At 38.7% G+C, this 18,361-nt stretch overlaps 1 protein-coding gene across 1 annotated transcript in view; it reads right to left on the bottom strand.

Moving 5' to 3' along the window:
• The window catches only part of DCBLD2 (discoidin, CUB and LCCL domain containing 2), a 74,663-nt gene that overhangs the window by 18,672 nt on the left and 37,630 nt on the right, over positions 1–18,361 (bottom strand). The window contains exons 8-11 of the mRNA XM_008178201.3: positions 18,105–18,320; positions 13,338–13,462; positions 1,248–1,395; positions 677–808 (exon numbers count right to left, since the gene is read on the bottom strand). Of these exons, the coding sequence (XP_008176423.2) occupies positions 677–808; positions 1,248–1,395; positions 13,338–13,462; positions 18,105–18,320 (621 nt within the window). The remainder of the gene's footprint in view (positions 1–676; positions 809–1,247; positions 1,396–13,337; positions 13,463–18,104; positions 18,321–18,361) is intronic.

Below are 18,361 nucleotides of genomic sequence, written 5' to 3'. Positions count from 1 at the left end.
ATCCTTCTGGGTCATCTCTTTTCTAAGCTGAACTGTCCTAGTCTTTTTAAGTATCAGGGCGTAGCCGCGTTAGTCTGTATCCACAAAAACAACAAGGAGTCCGGTGGCAACTTAAAGACTAACAGATTTATTTGGGCATAAGCTTTCATGGGTAAAAAAAACCAACTTCTTCTGATCCAGCCTTTTTAATCTTTCACATAGAAGCTGTTTCAAAGGATTTGCATATCTGAGGCCAGAATGTAGCTATAAATTGTTACCCGTCATATGAGTCTCTACTATAGTAATATAAATATTTAAAAGGAAAAAGTTAGTGTGATAGGATTTGTTACAGTAGGTATAAGTTCAGAGCACCATAAAGGGCAGAAAGTAAATCCAAAATAATTTACATTTAGATAAACTATGTTGGCGTAAGAGAGACAAGATAGGAGAGGTAATATCTTTTATTGGACCAACTTCTGTTGAGACAAGCTTTCGAGCTACACAGAGGAAGAGCTCTGTGATGCTTAAAAGCTTGTCTCTCACCAAAAGAAGTTGGTCCAAAAAAAAAGTTAACACTTCATACACCTTGTGTCTAATATCCTGGGACCAACATCTTTCACTGTTGTTTGCAGTGTTATGTTAACATAAGACCTATTACTACAGTTCTCAAACACTATCACCACTTAAGGGTTGATACCTTTGGTTACAGTTGGAGTCACAGTGGTGTTTTTGATCTCAGGAGTGGAGGTTGTTTTATCAGTCTGCACGGAGAAGTTATCGTTACTTTGTGGTGGTGGTGGTGGCGGCATGGTAAGTTTTGGAGCCCGACCTGTAGAAACATATTTATGAAAAACGTTTACCCAATCCTGGTGCTGGTTTAAGTTTAACAAGCTCCCTACGTGGGAAAGGGAAATGTGGCCAGTTTACCAAAGGACTCGTTCATTTTGTTCAGTCAGAAAAGTACAAGAGCTCATGAAAAGAAAAAGCCAATTGCTAGTATCATTGATACAAGGAGCTTACTCATGGAGCACCTCAAGCAGGTATTTTCCAAGTTACATAAGTCTCAGAATATTTTGAGTGTCAAACTAGAAAATATTAGTCCAGTGGACATTATAGGAAGATGAGATTTTCTCATCCCAAAAATATTATTTTAGAGAAAAGTTTTGTCATGATTTCTTATGGAAAACAAGGCCAAACGTTAAATTAAGTGATAGCTACAAACATATTCCAGAGTTTTACAGTGACTGAGGCATTTTTAATGGTCTTACCTATACTAAACTGACATCCTAGCAGTTCCACTTTCATTGCAATTTTCTGATGCCATTTTAACGGGTTAACCCTAACAAAACGTGCAATAATAGGTGGAATGAAGTTATTGCGAACTTCCCGGTAATACTCAGTGTTTCCTTGAAATATCTAGAAAAAGGAAAAAAAAACATTCAAACTGAATTATTAGCTCCTACAATGTATGCTATACCAATTTATTGCCAACTATGCCCTATAACTTCAATTAACCAAATAAGCAGTGCAAGGCATTGTATAATTAGGACCTCTTACTTGTTTCCCAGAACAGTGCTGCTGACCAAGCTTCTCAAAGAGAAAGGGTGACAATCGTAGTGAAGTATGAACCAAAACCTCAACATCTTGCCTCCAGATTAGACAAGTAGAAATAACTTTAGTGCCCGTCATCTACCTCCTTTCCAGTACCTTTGTCTCAGAATAAAATCTGCCAGCTATCATGACATTACTCCATTGTCATCTTACGTATAATGCCCATGGCAAGAGTCTAATCTTACTGATAGATAATTATACATCTTATATCTATCAGTCTTGTACTTATACCTCAAATATGGCAGGCAGTTGCAACAAAAGAATGCCAAAAAACTGTTGATGCCTTTATATTTTAGGTTGGCATGTGTATGGATAAAACCTCTACTAAATGGAATTCAAGACCTGCTCAAGTATGTAATCAACATTACACTCTAGTGCTTGTATGGTTGCAGTCTACAGAGGTTGTAAATCTTGATATGAAAACAAAAGGGACTCTTGAATTTTGAAAAACCCACAAAAAGACCTTTAGCAACAATTCCTTATATTTGTTCAAGGTGAAATTTTTGGATTTTTTTTATGGAACTTTACAGGCCACGAATTATTTTCACATAGCAAATCAAACAAATGCCAGCTACTACATAGTTACTATCTGACCACCATCACTAAACCTGACACACACTAATGACTTAGAAAGACTACTTTGAATGTGCGATGGAAAAAGAGAAACCAAATCCAGTGTCTCTGAAGTTACTGAACATGATCAGACAACTCTGACCGGAAACTCAGGGGCATGGGTTGGTTGGTCAGTCCAAACTACAAGGGGGGGATGAGATCCCAATAGAAAGTTATTTCCCTCCTTCCCTTTGCAGTGTAAGCAGAAGGAGGCCTTGAAAAATACTAGTAATTAGACCCTCCTTTGGGGGGGAAATAATCAAATACCTGGGAGCCAAGGTCTATTTGAGCATGCACTTCCCTGTTGGTATATTAATGGGATAACTTCCCTCATATATGGCAATTTCAGCTGAAGCAGTCTATCGTAAGCAACCCTGAGAGAGCAAGCTTGATGATTAGGGTTGACAACACAGCTACTGAGTAATCCTGGGAATGGAGGAAACTTCCTCATATTGTCCAGAAATATCTGAAACAAAGACATGGAAACAATGCTTTCCATAAGCCCGCTAGGGTCCCTACAGACACACTTTGTCCTATTCTTTTTAGAGGCTCTGCTGACCCAGCTTGTTACGATCATTTAGATCAAGGGTTTCAAACTTGATCTGCTATTCGATAGGCAGCCAGCAGAGTTATCTGGACACAAACATACTGTGTTCTTAGCAACCCGGGTTAGCCAGAAGGTGCACTCGGCACCAGCTGTGCTTTCTTTAGTGCCCAAATGAAGAGTGAATTACAACAATCTGCTCTATGTTTATGAGCATTTGATCAGTGTGGCCAAGTCTGTGTCTGGCAGGATAGGATGTATTCTGATCAGCTGACAGTGGAAGAAAGTTTTTCTAGATGCTCTTTCTAGGATCAGTCCAGGACAACTAGGTGGAGCGTTATTTTGATGGAGCTAGTGCAAGTGCCCCCTATAGCTCTTCAAAGTGTATTCTATCCACAAGCATAATCTCTCTTTCCCAGAAGCCAATCTCATCAAGGCTCTGAGATAGCTAGAGGATGACATGGTTTGCATTTGAATCAAGGGAAATGTATCTATGTATTGTTTGCATTTTCTTTCTGCCAGCATTAGAGACAGGTGTTAGAAAAGGCCAAGTTGAGAACCTCAATGCACAAGGGCCTTGGTTACTGCAGCGTTTGTCTGTCACAACCTTCTAGATGCAGCCCCAAGCTCATGACTGGTATTTTTCATAATCCTCTATCAATCCAAAGGGTGGGAAGGAAAAGATAATGCTAGATCATCACATGGACTTTTAGCTCCATCTACAGGAAAAAGGCAGCAAAGACAGCTAATTTCCTATTGAAAGTCAAAACACCTGCCCTTTTACCAACAATACATCAAGAAAGAAAACAAAAATTCCTACTGGTTCCTCCATTCTTACTTTAATTAAGATTAGTTATACAGTATCACAAGTTTATCTACTGTAAATTGGATATGATTAACATAAGATCTCTAGTTCAGGAACGTATATGTCATTGAATATTTATGTAAAAGAACGGAGTGCAGTTTGCAGTGGATTAAAAAATGCTTGAATAGAAGTCATTGCCAGCCTCCCACTGCAAGAGCACTTACCCCAAACTTCTTCATTTGCGCATTGCTCAGATAGGCATATGCCGATACAATCTTTGCTTTTATACAAAAATCTAATTCCAGAGAAAAAATTATGGTACTGGTACAGTCCTCTTATAATGCACAATAGAGTCTTGTACACATATTCTGGTCAACTGCAAGTTTTGCACTTCTTTACATAGGACGGAATAGAGTCTAGATAAAGCCAAATGCCCTATAAAGCATAGCATTGTATGGATCAATGCAAGCTCTTTGAGACAGGGACAGTCTTTTTGTTGTGTACCTAATAGGATGAGGTCCTAGTCTGTGAAGGGAACTCCTAGGCCAATGGTTCTCAAATGCATATTCCCAGTAGCCACAGTTTTGAATGTTAAAATATTATACTAGTGATACTCTAGTCATGTGGTTATTTGAAAGTGTCATGTAAATAAACAATACATCTTTTCAGTGTAAAGACTAACATGCACTATTAATAATACCACAAAAGTTACATAGTTTTTAGTAATTGACAGTACTATAGTTAATAACAATTTTTAAAAAAGTTTGTAACACAATATCTCACTTTTTTTGTAGCCAAATAGTTGTAAATATGAACTTTTTTAATTTCAAAAGGTTCTTGAAAGGGAACTGATCATGACTCCTCTCTTCCAGTACAAGTCAGAGTACAGCCTCCGGGTTTTTGTCAGTACGCTTGTTTCTGTATTTGCTCTTCACAAAGTGAAGTGCCCTGAATGCACACTCATGTATAACAGTTGTTGGAAACATGGTTAGCAACACTACAGCCACATGCACAGGTTCTTTGAAGTGATCTGAATGCTTTGCACACCAAAACTTCTCGGCTGTGTCACCTAGGGATCACACAGAGGGCGCTTCAGTTGTTCATCTCTATGGAATTCACAGAGGCAGCAGCCCTACTACACTACAATGAAATGCTGCTGGGCCCAACATGGGTTTTGGCCGCTGCTGCAGGGAGCAGAGTAAGTGGCCGCAGCAGGGAGTTTGGGAAAAGGGCTCCAAGACCCTATATGTTGTGGTGGCCCCACTTGGCCACACTGTCCTAGGCACTACAGGAATACAGATAGTACATAAACAATGATGTAGTGTACATCAGTGACAGACCAGCGCAAAATTATTTTTAAAATATGTACACTGTGATGTATGTGATGGTGGAGTTATGACTGTATACTATGATAGCACCTAGATGATATTATAGTGATAGGCGATATTAGAAATGTCTAAGATGCTGCCACGGCAGAAAAGTAATGTGTTAAAAAAACATACAAAGGAATTCCTCCTACTTCATAGATTCAGACCAATATCAGTGATTGTTATAGCACCATAAAGGAAGTGTTACAAAGTGCAGCTACAAACACTGTGTAGAACACTTCTAGTTTTGGGTCCAAACAAGCAAGAATCTGAGCTGAAATTCTAATTTCACAATTTACTTCATATATAAGATGGAGGTATGTGATATCTATAATAACTAACACTATGTTAAAACTAGGGCTGTCCATTAATCGCAGTTAACTCATGTGATTAACTCAAGAAAACTAATCATGATTAATCGGAGTTTTGATCGCACTGTTAAACAATAGAATACCAATTGAAATGTATTAAATATTTTTGGATGTTTTTCTACATTTTCAATATACTGATTTCAATTACAACACAGAATACAAAGTGTACAGTGCTCACTTTATATTATTTTTATTACAAATATATGCACTGTAAAAATGATAAACAATATAAATAGTATTTTTCAGTTCATCTCATATAATACCGTAATGCAATCTCTTTATTGTGAAAGTGCAACTTACAAATGTAGATTTTTTTTTTAATGTAACTGCACTCAAAAACAAAATAATGTAAAACTTTAGAGCCTACATGTCCACTCAGTCCTACTTCTTGTTCAGCCAATCGCTCAGACAAACAAGTTTGTTTACATTTATGGGAGAGAATGCTGCCAACTTATTTACAATGTCATCTGAAAGTGAGAACAGGCATTCGCATGGCACTTGTCTAGTCAGCATTGCAAGGTATTTACATGCCAGATATGCTAAACATTTGCATACCCCTTCATGCTTTGGCCACCATTCCAGAAGACCTACTTTCATGCTGATGATGCTCATTAAAAAAATGTGTTAATTAAATTTGTGACTGCACTCCTTGGGGGAGAATAGTATGTCTCCTGCTCTGTTTTACCCGCATTATGCAATATACTTCATGTTATAGCAGTCTTGGAACACTTTCATAGCAGATTTGACAAAACACAAAGAAGGTACCAATGTAAAATTTCTAAAGATGGCTACAGCTCTTCACCCAAGGTTTAAGAATCAGAAGTGCCTTCCAAAATCTGAGAGGGACGAGGTGTGGAACATGCTTTCAGAAGTCTTAAAAGAGCAACATTCCGATGCAGAAACTACAGAACCTGAACCACCAAAAAAGAAAATCAACGTTCTGCTGGTGGCATCTGACTCAGATGATGAAAATGAACATGCGTTGGTCCGTTCTCCTCTGGATCGCTACTGAGCAGAACCCGTCATCAGCATGGACGCACGTCTTCTGGAATGGTGGTCGAAGCATGAAGGGACATATGAATCTTTACCACATCTGGCACGTAAATAACTTGCGACACCGACTACAACAGTGCCATGCGAACGCCTGTTCTGACTTTCAGGTGACATTGTAAATAAGAAGCAGGCAGCAGTATCTCCTGTAAATGGAAATACACTTGTTTGTCTTAGCGATTGGCTAAACAAGAAGTAGAATTGAGTGGACTTGTAGGCTTCATGCTCCCTACAATTATTGTTATTTATTATTTGAGTTATCATAGCATCTAGCCCAGTCACGGACAAGGACCCCATTGTGCTAGGTGCTGTACAAAAAATGAAAAATACACTGACTGCCTCCACTCTTGTTTTAGAACTACATCACTGCAATTATTATGTGTGTATGTTGTTTTTAGTTTAGCACTACATACTTAGGGATTAAAGTATATTTTCTCAAATTTGAAAATACTGACCAACTTTCTTTCTGATTTGTAATTTTACTTTCTAAAGGGACAGAAAGTAGTTTCATTCACTAAAATATGTAACATTAGTACATGGATAGCATGCTGTAACAGAGTTGTGTGTGTGGCGGGTGTGTGTGAAGACAAAATTAAAGACGTTCTCAGTATACCACACACCAGGCTCCAGAGTTTTATCAAAACAGTTTTCAGAATGATAAGTGCATAAACGAGACACTGAAGCCTGCAAATATATTATGGGCCTCATTTGCTCAGAGAGTACGTTGGCAAAGGGAGTCTATTCTGTTTATTTTAAAATAATTGAACAGTAGGGTATTTAACTTCTGACAGTGTACTCTGTGCTGTACAATTCAGAGGAAGTCATGGTCCCCATCCCAAAATGCTTATAATCTAAACAGACAAATCACAAGAACAGAAAGAGACATAGAAGATGGCTTTAACTTAGGACTATTTTCTTTTTTAATAGTGTGCTGACAGTTCTTACTGACATAGGGTTGCATTTATGGGCCCCACAAAAGGAGAGCACTTTCAGGAGAGAGACACATGAGTGGGCTGATGCCTAATACACAAAGATCTGTTCTCCTAACTGCTGACTTGTATTCTTGTTTGTGCTATATGCCTGTTTCTATTGCTAGGATAATATGATAGCAGCAATAGAAAAGAATGCTTTCTTCAATTTTCTAGACTGTTTAATATTGCAATGCTAATCAATAAACACTACTGAATGGAGCAAGATTGGTCTGCGACTGGCTAAACAGCTCTTTGCTCTTGGATTAAGAGACCCAATTGCAAAAGGTGGTTGTTGTTTTTTTAAACACGCCAAACAGTGGCCAAGATTTCCTAATGTATATAGGGGTTCTGTGAACCCTATTTAACAACTTATTGGGCACAGATTTTCAGGTATGTGCTCAGCATTTTCTGAAAATTAATCTCCTTTAAGCTCTCTCAAACTGGGCACCCAAGAATGGAACCAACTAAAATCATTAGTTGCTTTTGATAATGTTAGCCAGCGTCTTCACTAAGATCAACAATGAACAGTATTGCTGCTCATTCATTGCTTCTTTCTATTTAGGTCAAATTTATGGTACCAAGCACTGAAGTAATCTCTCAATCAGATTTGTCTTAAACTCACTTATGTTTTTAACATGAAAACACATGTAAGGGAAGCAAAGGGTTTTTCTTAGATTAAAAATAAACTTCCACCTTCTCTTTACATTCCTATCTGCCCCTGCTGTTTTCCTCTCCCCTTCAGAAAAGCAAATGAGCCACAACAGGTTAGCTTTTATCTTTCACTTCTCATTAATCACCACTTCAAATGCTTCCTTCTGATTTTTTCAGAATAAAAGGTTAGAAGCAGTAGCAGAAACACAATCCTAAAAAGCCCTGGTTGCATCACCATTTTCTTCTCACAATTTCCCTTATAACTTGCAAGAGTTTCAACAGTGCTCAACTCTTGACTTTTTAAACTTATTTTTAAAAATGTAAATAGGAATGAAAACTCCAGATGCATGCACTATGCATATATTTAAGAATAAAAAGGGAGAACATCCGCATATAAGGGGCCACTGAAAAGCACATTCTGTATAGGTGGTGATCTAGGAGCAGAGGGGAGTATACTACAGTATAACTATAGATTCCTTTTTGCTCCAATTATTTAAATATACTTTTTCATCACAACTGGCAGGTTTTGGTGAAATATATTTTTAAATATTTCTTCTTTTAAGACTTCATTTTATTAACTACAACGGAATTTCAAGCTACACATTGAATTCCACTTCAGAAATTTGCAGGTGGTTACTATACTAGAGACAAAAACACACAGTTCAAATACACTGTAGAAAGAGCTTATATCTCAGTATAAAAATAGAAAACCTTTCTATTCTCAGGCAGGAGAATGATCCAATTAAACATCATTGACAATAATCATAAAGTCTATAATTATCAGGCTAAAGAGCAAAGATTTTACCTTAAAGGCCAGAAGAGGGCAGTCAAAGCTAGAATTAAAATCAATGGCTGATTATGTTTCTTCTCAGACTGCGGAAGGCTAACTCACAGTTCCCAGTCAGTTTTCCTGTGTAGCTTCAGCAGGCAGGACCAGTCCTGTCAGTCACCAGGGAGTGTCTTACTTCCCTCTCCAGAAGACTTCCCAGTGTGACTGTTTCCAAGGCTCAGAGGTATCCTAAGAATTCTGACACACAAAATAAAAGTAAAGACGACACCTTTTCCTATGTTTCAACTGTCGACAGAAGACTTCCCATCACACTATGGGTTAGAATTGCAAGATGAAAGGTAACAAGAAAGGCCATCACATTAGTAATTGCAATCTTGTCCAGTTTCTCAACCAGGTGTCCCAATTTGAATCCATTCCTGGTTTACCTCCAGGTTAATGATATGAGCCCTTCTTGGGAACAATTTGCGATAGCGTGAAGGTGAACATGGGAGAGAAGGAATAAAAATCTTTGAAGTGGGTGCACATTCACGCTCTTCAAATCCAGGATAACTCTGATCCCTTGTGACTGCATAGGATGAAGAAGAATGTGGAATTGGTCCTTGAGTATCTCTCCAGTCTTGTACTGGTTCAATGACCGGCAAGTGGGATAGCAACCTCCCATATCATCTGGATATACTTTATCAGACACTGAAAAGAAGAAAAGGGAGTTGGAGGGAGGAGGCAGGAATCAGCTGCAAGGGACTTGAATTCTATTACAGAACCTTTACCAACTACTTCTGTCACCCATTGATCCAGGGAGGTGGCAGGCTACTGGCTGACATTGCAGAAGCATGACTCCACAGAGTTCCCCCTCAGATGGGTACAGGAGAGAAGGGAAGCGAAGTATTTTTGTTGTTCAAGGTGAATATTTGGAGAAAATACTTCTGGGACTTTTAGTGCAGGATCTGTTCCAATACCCTTTCCATCAAGTTACTGTCTCGTCAGCAGAAGTTAGATGAGGAAAAGCCTCAAAAGGACTGTTTGTTCCTAACTAGAGGTTTGCAAATCTTTCTTCTGGTATCTTGCCAATGGCAGAATTTTCTCATCCTAATCTTTGACTTCTAGGACTGCTTTGTCTAAGCATTCAAAGCACTCAAAATAAATTGCTCAGTAAAGAAGCCATCAAGCCTTCGGCTGTCTGCCTTCCATTGTACAGTCCCCAAATGCCTTATTATTGTGCTCCTGGGTAGCCACAAACAAATGGAACAAGGCACAAATCTGATACTAAAGCTGCTCCGAGAGAGCGATTTTATGTAGTAGTTGATTTCAGGTCCTTAGGCCCAGCCAGGTATCTTCTGAGGGGAAACCCATACAGGCCAAAATAGCGCAAGCAAAGCATGTAGCAGCAATAGAAGAGAAGATGCTTAAGTCCTGCAGATGTGGCCACAGCACCAGGAGGACTCTTGCCTGTGATCACTGAGCTCTTTGGGTAGAACATTGCCTTCTGAAAGGATGACTGATTCTCAGAGTTAGTGATGGCTGAGTAAACGTTTTGTGAGGGTAGCAGTCTGACTTCAACTCTGAGGCTTTGTTAAATTTGAGCCATTTCAGAGTGCTGATTAAACCTGTTTGATAGTCCTCACTCTGCTTTTAAATATTTTCCAGGATTGGATCAAGAGCTCTACTTTGGAAACTTAAAGAAAGTACATCTTTGTTGATTGTCCTGTGTTAACCCTGAAACCATGTGAGTATCAATACAGAGTGGAGATTTGGCAGGAGAGAAAGTGAAAAGAGAAGAGAAGCCATTCCTGGGATTCTTCCTTTGAATCCAAACCTGAGGCAGGCAAGTTGTCTGGAAGAGGAAATTCTCAGATGAGTGAGTCCTTAGGTGACCTCAGTACATGCCTCTTTCTGGTCTTTGGCTTCTCACCACCAGAGCTATAGATTTAATCCTTTATACAGAAGGATCAGTGAGATTGGTTAGCTCCAAGAGGTTCAGACCTACGTCCAATTTCTCTCAGCCATATTCTGGTGGAGGCTAGGCTGGGGGGAGGGATAGCTCAGTGGTTTGAGCATTGGCCTGCTAAACCCAGGGTTGTGAGTTCAGTTCTTGAGGGGGCCATTTAGGGATAGCTCCTGCTTTGAGCAGGGGGTTGGACTAGATGACCTCCTGAGGTCCCTTCCAACCCTGATATTCTATGATTCTAGGCAGGGTAGGACAAAGACTGCCTTTGCTTCTCATAGGTTGCAGGAACACTTTCACATCCTCCAAGAGAAAGGAGTCCGAAGCAGAAGGGGTCAATGTCACCTTATTTGAAATTCCCTCTGAGTGATATACTTGACCTTTGCCGGCCTTCTTCTGAAAAAAAGTCCATTTGGTGTCGAGTGGGGAAGAGGAGGCTCTCAGGACCAGCCTGAGTACACTAGCCATACTGATGGTTGAGATGGAAGATGATGACAAAACGGTTTGGTTGTCTGAGACTGGCAGCAATCATTGGATAAATTCTGCAGAAGGGTATCTCTAGGGTTACTAGGGAGTTTAAAATCACCAATGGTGAGCTACTTACCCCAGGGCTGGCTGAAAGCACTGGTGGCTGTTTGGGTGTGACTGTTCAGTGATGGACAGGGTTTTCTGCTCTGGAGCAGAGTTCAGCTAAGCAGCCCCTAATCTGCCAGTGGCATCCAGGAGACTGTCTGAAGAAGCCTTAGGTGCAGGAAGAGGCATCTGGAGCAGCACTGGAGTTGGTTACTGGCATGTCTGCAGATGTACAATTAAACCTGGTAACTAGGATACCATTATTTATAGCAATGGTGGTGCTGCATTCACAACTGTTGAACCCTCTTGATTAGGCCTTCCTCTTTGGCTACCGCTGGGAACTCAGGCTGCCAGGTTCCTCATTTCAGTTGAGCAACTGGAATGTCACTTCTGGTGGTACCGGAAGGAAGCCTACAAGATTGCACTCACTGGGAAGGGCCCCTCTTGGATACGGAAAGAACAGGATCTCTCTGCCCATCTAAGGCCTCCTTATCTCTGGCTCTGCTTGAAGCCAGGGGGGTTGGGGAGACCACAAGATACTGAACACTGGAGCAGAGATGTTCCCAACTAGGAGAAACAAAGGAATTCTAGCGTGGCTTCTGAGTGCTTGCTATGTTCTCATGTTAGGAGGCAGAGGAAACCAGGACATTTTCTAGAAGGGTGACCCAAGCTCCTTTTGTCTGATTGACAAGTCTGGTCCTACCTCCTGAAGCTGCAGAGCCCAGAAGAAGCAAGTGTTGGAATGGCAAGCCTGGATATGAGAAAAAAAAATTGTATATTTCTAACTTTTGGTTTTAAAAAGTTTGGCCATCGTCTCCTCTAACATTTCTTGGAATCTTATTTAATTACATGAACATTTTGGGAAAGACAAAAAAAAAAGAGCAATCCCACTCAAACTATAATACCAGTAATACAAAGAGACAAAGTAGGACAATCTCATTATGAAATACTCCTATTAAAATAAGTGTAATTTTAAAGAGTATTCTTAACAGAGTAGCAATGTGACAGTCTGTTGGTTGTTCAACTGCATGAGATATCTTTTTTTCCCAAGAAAAGTATTGGCATGTTCAGCCAAATGATCAGACTTACCACATATAGTTGGATTCTTTATAATTTTGTCTGTGTATGGAAACGAGCATGGCAAATTAACATAATTTAAAATTAAAAAAAAAAAAAACTATTCACATTAGAGTCTATCCTAGGGTCTAAAAAAGGTACTTTATTGGATTCTAGACACTACATGAAACCCATCAGGTAACATATATTGTGCCTACAAATTTGCAGCAAAATAAACTAAATACTCGTTCCAGTGAGGTCAGCAGGAACTTTGCCATTATTTTAACAGAATCCGAATTTAGACCACTGGGAAGAATTAAGGAGAGAGTATTAGTCTTAACTAATTTTTGTTACCTATACCAGTTCAAGTGATACCTTTAAAGTTTTTTTAACTGCAGTTTAATAATCTTACATTTTTCATATGGATTTATTTTGAAATTACATATCACAATAACTCATTCTCAATGAGAACTTTTAAAAATGAAATGTTTACTATGGAATTTAATTGGTTAAATGCCATGAGGAAAAAAAGATTATGTGCTAATATTTTTGTGAAAATAGTGGGAGATGAACAGAAACAACATAGAGAAAGGAGAAATCCAAATACTACGCTATGTTCACAGGGGAAAGAAAATCTCTGGTCTATGTTACTAAATATGAAGAAAAATCTATTTTGGGAAAAGTCTAGATATTCTGAAGGGAATACAATTATAGGAAGGCAATCTAAAGCTGATAATGGGAATTTTCTAAGAGAGATCTTTTCTCCCTATATCACTTCTGTAATTCAGATCTTTACTGGATATTTGTATATTTTCCACATCTCATGAATGTTGATATTTGTATGAATTCAGATTTAATTTTGCTTATATGCTATTCTTGGGCCAAGGATCAAAACTGTAATTTATCATGCTGTGAAGAAAAATCACTTGGTAATTTTCCTCATTATGCCTGGTCATATATACAATATCTAAACACTCATCTATGACTATATCTAGAAAATCTGTACTAATTTTACCTTATCCTGATCAACACCAGGTTCTCTGTATACTGTCCATTTCTGTGCATCATCACTGTATAGAATTCGGTAGGCAGAGATGTAATAGTAGTACTCTATTATGGTGGATCCAGTAGTTATAATGCCTGTGAATATGAAGGTTTCCATTTACATAGATGCCAAATGTCTCCCTTTGAAAAATGTTTATGTCAATGTTTTCATGCAATGATTTATAATACGAAGCATATACCCAGGATATGGCAACTTTAGGTAGAGGAATCAAGCATATGTTCTCCTCTGTGTCAGTTAATATTTTAAAGGTTTTCCTCTTAAACCATCAGGATCTATAACTTCCACATCCGGTGACTGTCTCCTTATAATTATTTTAAGTTACTTTTCTGAAAACGTCCTTAACATTTTTTTTCTTTGCATTTCTTGATGGGGCGTCAGACTGCTGCATTTGGCCTTGTGTTCTGGATTTACAAAGACAAAACCAAAGCCACCCTGGTTCTGGATTCACAGGCTATATACAAGCAAAACTGAAAGACCACAAGCTTTCTTAGGCAGGTACTTACAGTATTATAATAGTCTAAGAAAGGTTTTTTATAGAAAGCATTAATACAGGCATGAAATTAAAGGAAAAGTATAAGATCAAAACTGTGAATCACAGCCAGAGAGAAGATGGAAAGAAGAGAACAAAAGTTTGTTGTATGAAAGTTGATGAACCAGTACTGCCACTGGCAGTGAGACTATTAGCCGGGATTACAAAGACCATCCCTGAGAGGGCTGTGGGACTGAATTGACCACTTAAAAGGGGATGGTTTAGGATTGTCTTCTTGAAGTGTAAGTGTTAGAGAACATAACCATTCCACCTAAAACTAATTCATTTTTGGCATGAGGCAGATTGCAAACACACACAATAAGGAAAAGGTGAATCAACTTTGAAGAATTAATGCAGAAGAGGAAATAGAGGTGAATGCAACCTGTCATGCAATGGTTGCCCTACAGTTGGGTTGACATGAGAGGGACATCCCCAGACTCTGACAAAGACAGACACCACAAGCCAGTATTCCAACTCTCTGCTACTTCATACACAACACATGCTGCCATCCACTGAAGCACATAGCCATGATTTGACCTAAAGATCTTAGTTTGTGTGTTCTGGACAGAGCAAATGCAGTGTACCTCCAAGGTACCCTGTCCTCTACTTTCTGAGGAACACAACCACTTCCACAAATAGAAAGCAGTGTGTCCATGGTGGAATTGAGAAAATAGCAGATACAACTCTCTCTCTAGATTAATATTTACTACAGGTACTAAGGCACAAGCAGCCTTTCTGAACAAAATTAGGGAAGAGCTCTTCTCAGAGATGGGTGGCTGATTTAATCAACTTGAATTAATCCTTTTTCTCCCAGGAAACACTAAGAACAGATGGAACAACAGCAACAGAAAAAAAGCCAGCTATATTATATACACAAGAGGATACCCAGTGATCACAACTGCAAAGTCATGAGAAACCTCTGAATTAAGGCACGATGAGTGTCAGGGATTCCATTTCCCAGCACACACTAATTGTTATCCCAATGTAAGATTGTTTGATAGTTATCAGTCCCTTCAGGCAACGGTTCCCACCTGACTGCTCCAAACTCCATTGCTGTTCAATATGCGGTGAAACTGCAAAAACTTATTGTATTACTGAAATAATAGTTATCGAGCACCAGCTGTGACACATCCCACTCATCAAAGCTTCAATCCAGGAAAGCACTATGCACTTGCTTAACTTTATGACATGGGTAATCCGCCTGACTATTCATAAAAGTTAAGTTTGCATATATCTGCTGTGCTGGATCACAGCCCAAATATCTTAGTGAAAATATGGAAGAAATTTTTGGTGTTTTTTTCCTGCTTTGTAAACAGATTAAAAATAAATTAGCGTTGCCATTCCTGTCATCTCTATTTAAAAAATTAAATATTTTTTGAAGCACACAGAGATGAATTTGATGATTCATGTGAATGTTGAAAGAGCACATGCACAGACATTAGTAACATGCACAGAACATGCAAGAATAAAAGATGGTTACTTTCTCCTTCTGCGGTCACATGCCCCACTCTATTAAAATGAAAAGTGTATGTTCACTGCAAGGTCTGTCCAAAGAAAGGGCAGCTTGCCTTCTAAACAATGTACACAGATGCAGTACAACAACTTTAAGAGTGTGGGGAATGAGACAGTAAAAAAAGGAACGTGAAATATTATGCACTCAAAACCATGCAGTCATAAATGGGTGTACAACATGAGGACGTTATACTTTTGCGATTCATGGACCTTACAGCTCTACTCAGCACATGGCTGCCTGTGGACTGAGAAGATTATCTAAGCTTACAGATACATATATTCAACCAGCATCACAGTTGGGATATCTATCACAGTCTGTTCTCTATCAGTGACAAGGAAAACTGAGAAGAGATCTACTAGATTGGATTACACTTAATGATAGTCTGATTGTACATAAATGTAGCATTTATACTGAAGTATATCTTTCTTGTATCAATAATTATTACAAAATACATCTGCTTTCTTTAAGATCACACATAGGCACTGGAACAAGACAGGCTTTCACATCTCTTCGCAAGAAATGACCACTTAGGGAAAAATTCCCTGAAAGCATATGGAGTTTGAAATGCAAATTTGTGTCATAATGTGAGATGCAGTACAGACATAATATTAAGTCCTAGCTACTTAATTGGAGATGAGAAACCTTTTAAGTCCTGTTTCTTCATACATGAGGTAGTGATGGATCATATAAATAATGAGTATAAAATAACATTTACAAAGATCCCCAACTGCATAGGCAAAATGCACAAAGTGGATTTAGAAGATTTACTGATATTTCAGTCTTCTAAAAGCTTCTTCAAGATGTCACGGCTACCATAAAAAAAATGGAGAAAAATTGTTCTCTCTTGCCATGGAGGGTTCAAACTACCATATAGCAGATTTAGATTAAATCTCAGGAAAAAATTTCCTAACTGTAAGAACAGCAGGACAATGGAACAAACTGCCTAGAGAAGTCATGGAATCTCCTTCATTGGAGGTTTTCAAAAAGAGGCTGGATAACCAGCTGTCTTAGATGGTTTATACTCAGCAAATCCTGCATTTTGGCAAGGGGTTAGAGTTGATGACCCTTGTGGTCCCTTCTAACTCTACGGTTCTATGATTCTGTCTCTTCTATTTTGTATGCAAGATGAAGTGGGCACAAGAGTGGTGAGGAATGGGATCAGAGTTAATGCTGTTTAACTATGCATTGCCTTTTATTTGTTTTTTTTTAATCAATGAATCAATTTTGAATTTCCAGATTAATTTACCAGGTATCTTGCCACCCAAACAAACTAAACTTGTGATAAAAGGTCTTTAAAGATAGAAAACTGCAACACAGACAAAGGAGTTCCCTTAAGGAGAGCATAACTGCAACTTGGCTGGTTCTGGTAGCTCTAAAAAAAAAAAAAAAAAAAAAAAAAAAAAAAAAGGGAATTTGCCATCTCGAGTAATCAAATGAGGTAACTCTGGTCTGCAACACTGATATGGGTTCCAAGGTATGAAACAATAAGAATGTGACAATAAAAAGGCATCATAATACAAATGGGATAGTTATGTTCTTCAAACATTTTCTATTTCTATAGTGCCATAATATGCAGGAATTTGGCAAGGTCCTCATCTCAAACCTCTTTCTAATCTTAATACAACAATTAGGGAAAAGTGACATCGGGCCATACGGTATGAAGGAAAGAGAAAAGGGAAAGGGAAACAGTTGTTGGGAGAACAGCTAGAAAGGACAATGATTCAGTGTGGTGATTTTCCTGGGTTTTTTTGGTTCTGTTTACATACTTTTAATATAATGAGGCATGAGTGACAGCAGCTAGAGTTCAGGTTAATGGGAGATGGCAAGGTGATATTTGTCAGTTTTGAACTAGAAGGATATCACTTTATGTACAGGAAAACGGAAGAGATGATGAGATGACAGATGGGAATGCACAGGGCCAGTAAAGGGCTTTCAACACGCACACAAGAAAGCATCAGAACAACATGAGGCATGAGTCTTGGAATCCATCATTTTTCAAATTAAAAATGATTATAAGCAGAAGCATGACCCTTCAGTTTTTGTAGTTACAGTGTTGAGGAAAAACCTTATCACAGGAACGTCACTTGATATAAAATCTAACTACATAATCAGAAAAGGGGACTAGGAAAAGAATGCAGACTAACAGATACCACTTTAGATCCTGTTACACAAACAAAAAAAGATTAAGATATAGATACCACTAAAAGTCTGAAGTCAGCGGTCAAAAATTAGTTTGGAAGTATTTTGTAAAATTGGAATTCCTCCTTTGGGTGATCCTCTTCAAAGAATGCAAATTGCCACATTAAAGAGAATTAACTGAGAATTGACATGGATATAAGAAAGCCAGAAAAGCCTTGTGGATCCAAAAGGACAATCAGCAGAAACAGGACAAGGCTGAAAAACCAATATAAGGTGGGAATCAGTAACACAAAACTTGTTGGAAAGATCCTACGCAAAACCACCCCCTAGAGTAGAGCCTAACTTGTCCATCTGTAATTCTAGAATTTCTTGGGTATGCTAAGTATAGGGACCATGCAAATATCATTGCTCTGATTACAGTCAGAAGCCAATTGAACTTCATCCATAACCCCAGATTAAAACTGCATCAGTTATTAACCTACCCTATCCCTATCTTTCCAAATACAATTTTAAAAGCCATCTCTGATCTGCTTACCTGTTATTCTCTTTTCTTTATTCAGGTCTATTTGTAACCACTGATATCCATCAGTGGTAAAAGCAGCCCAAGGAGGTCCAGGCCTTTTCAATCTGGCTCTTTCAGGAGTCCAGATGTTTGCCTGGCCTGTTTGGTCAGGCCACTCTAGACTTGATGATGCAGTAATCTGAGAATCAGGGATTACTCCAGATTCCATTCCCAGTGTCCCATAGCAACCTGAACAACATAAGAGATGAGGACTCAGATGCAAAATCAAA

Source organism: Chrysemys picta, chromosome 1 (assembly GCF_011386835.1).
Source record: "Chrysemys picta bellii isolate R12L10 chromosome 1, ASM1138683v2, whole genome shotgun sequence".
Classification (NCBI taxonomy): Eukaryota; Metazoa; Chordata; order Testudines; family Emydidae; genus Chrysemys; species Chrysemys picta.
The sequence above is the reverse complement of the archived record's forward strand: the minus strand, read 5'-3'. Positions and strand labels throughout refer to the sequence as shown.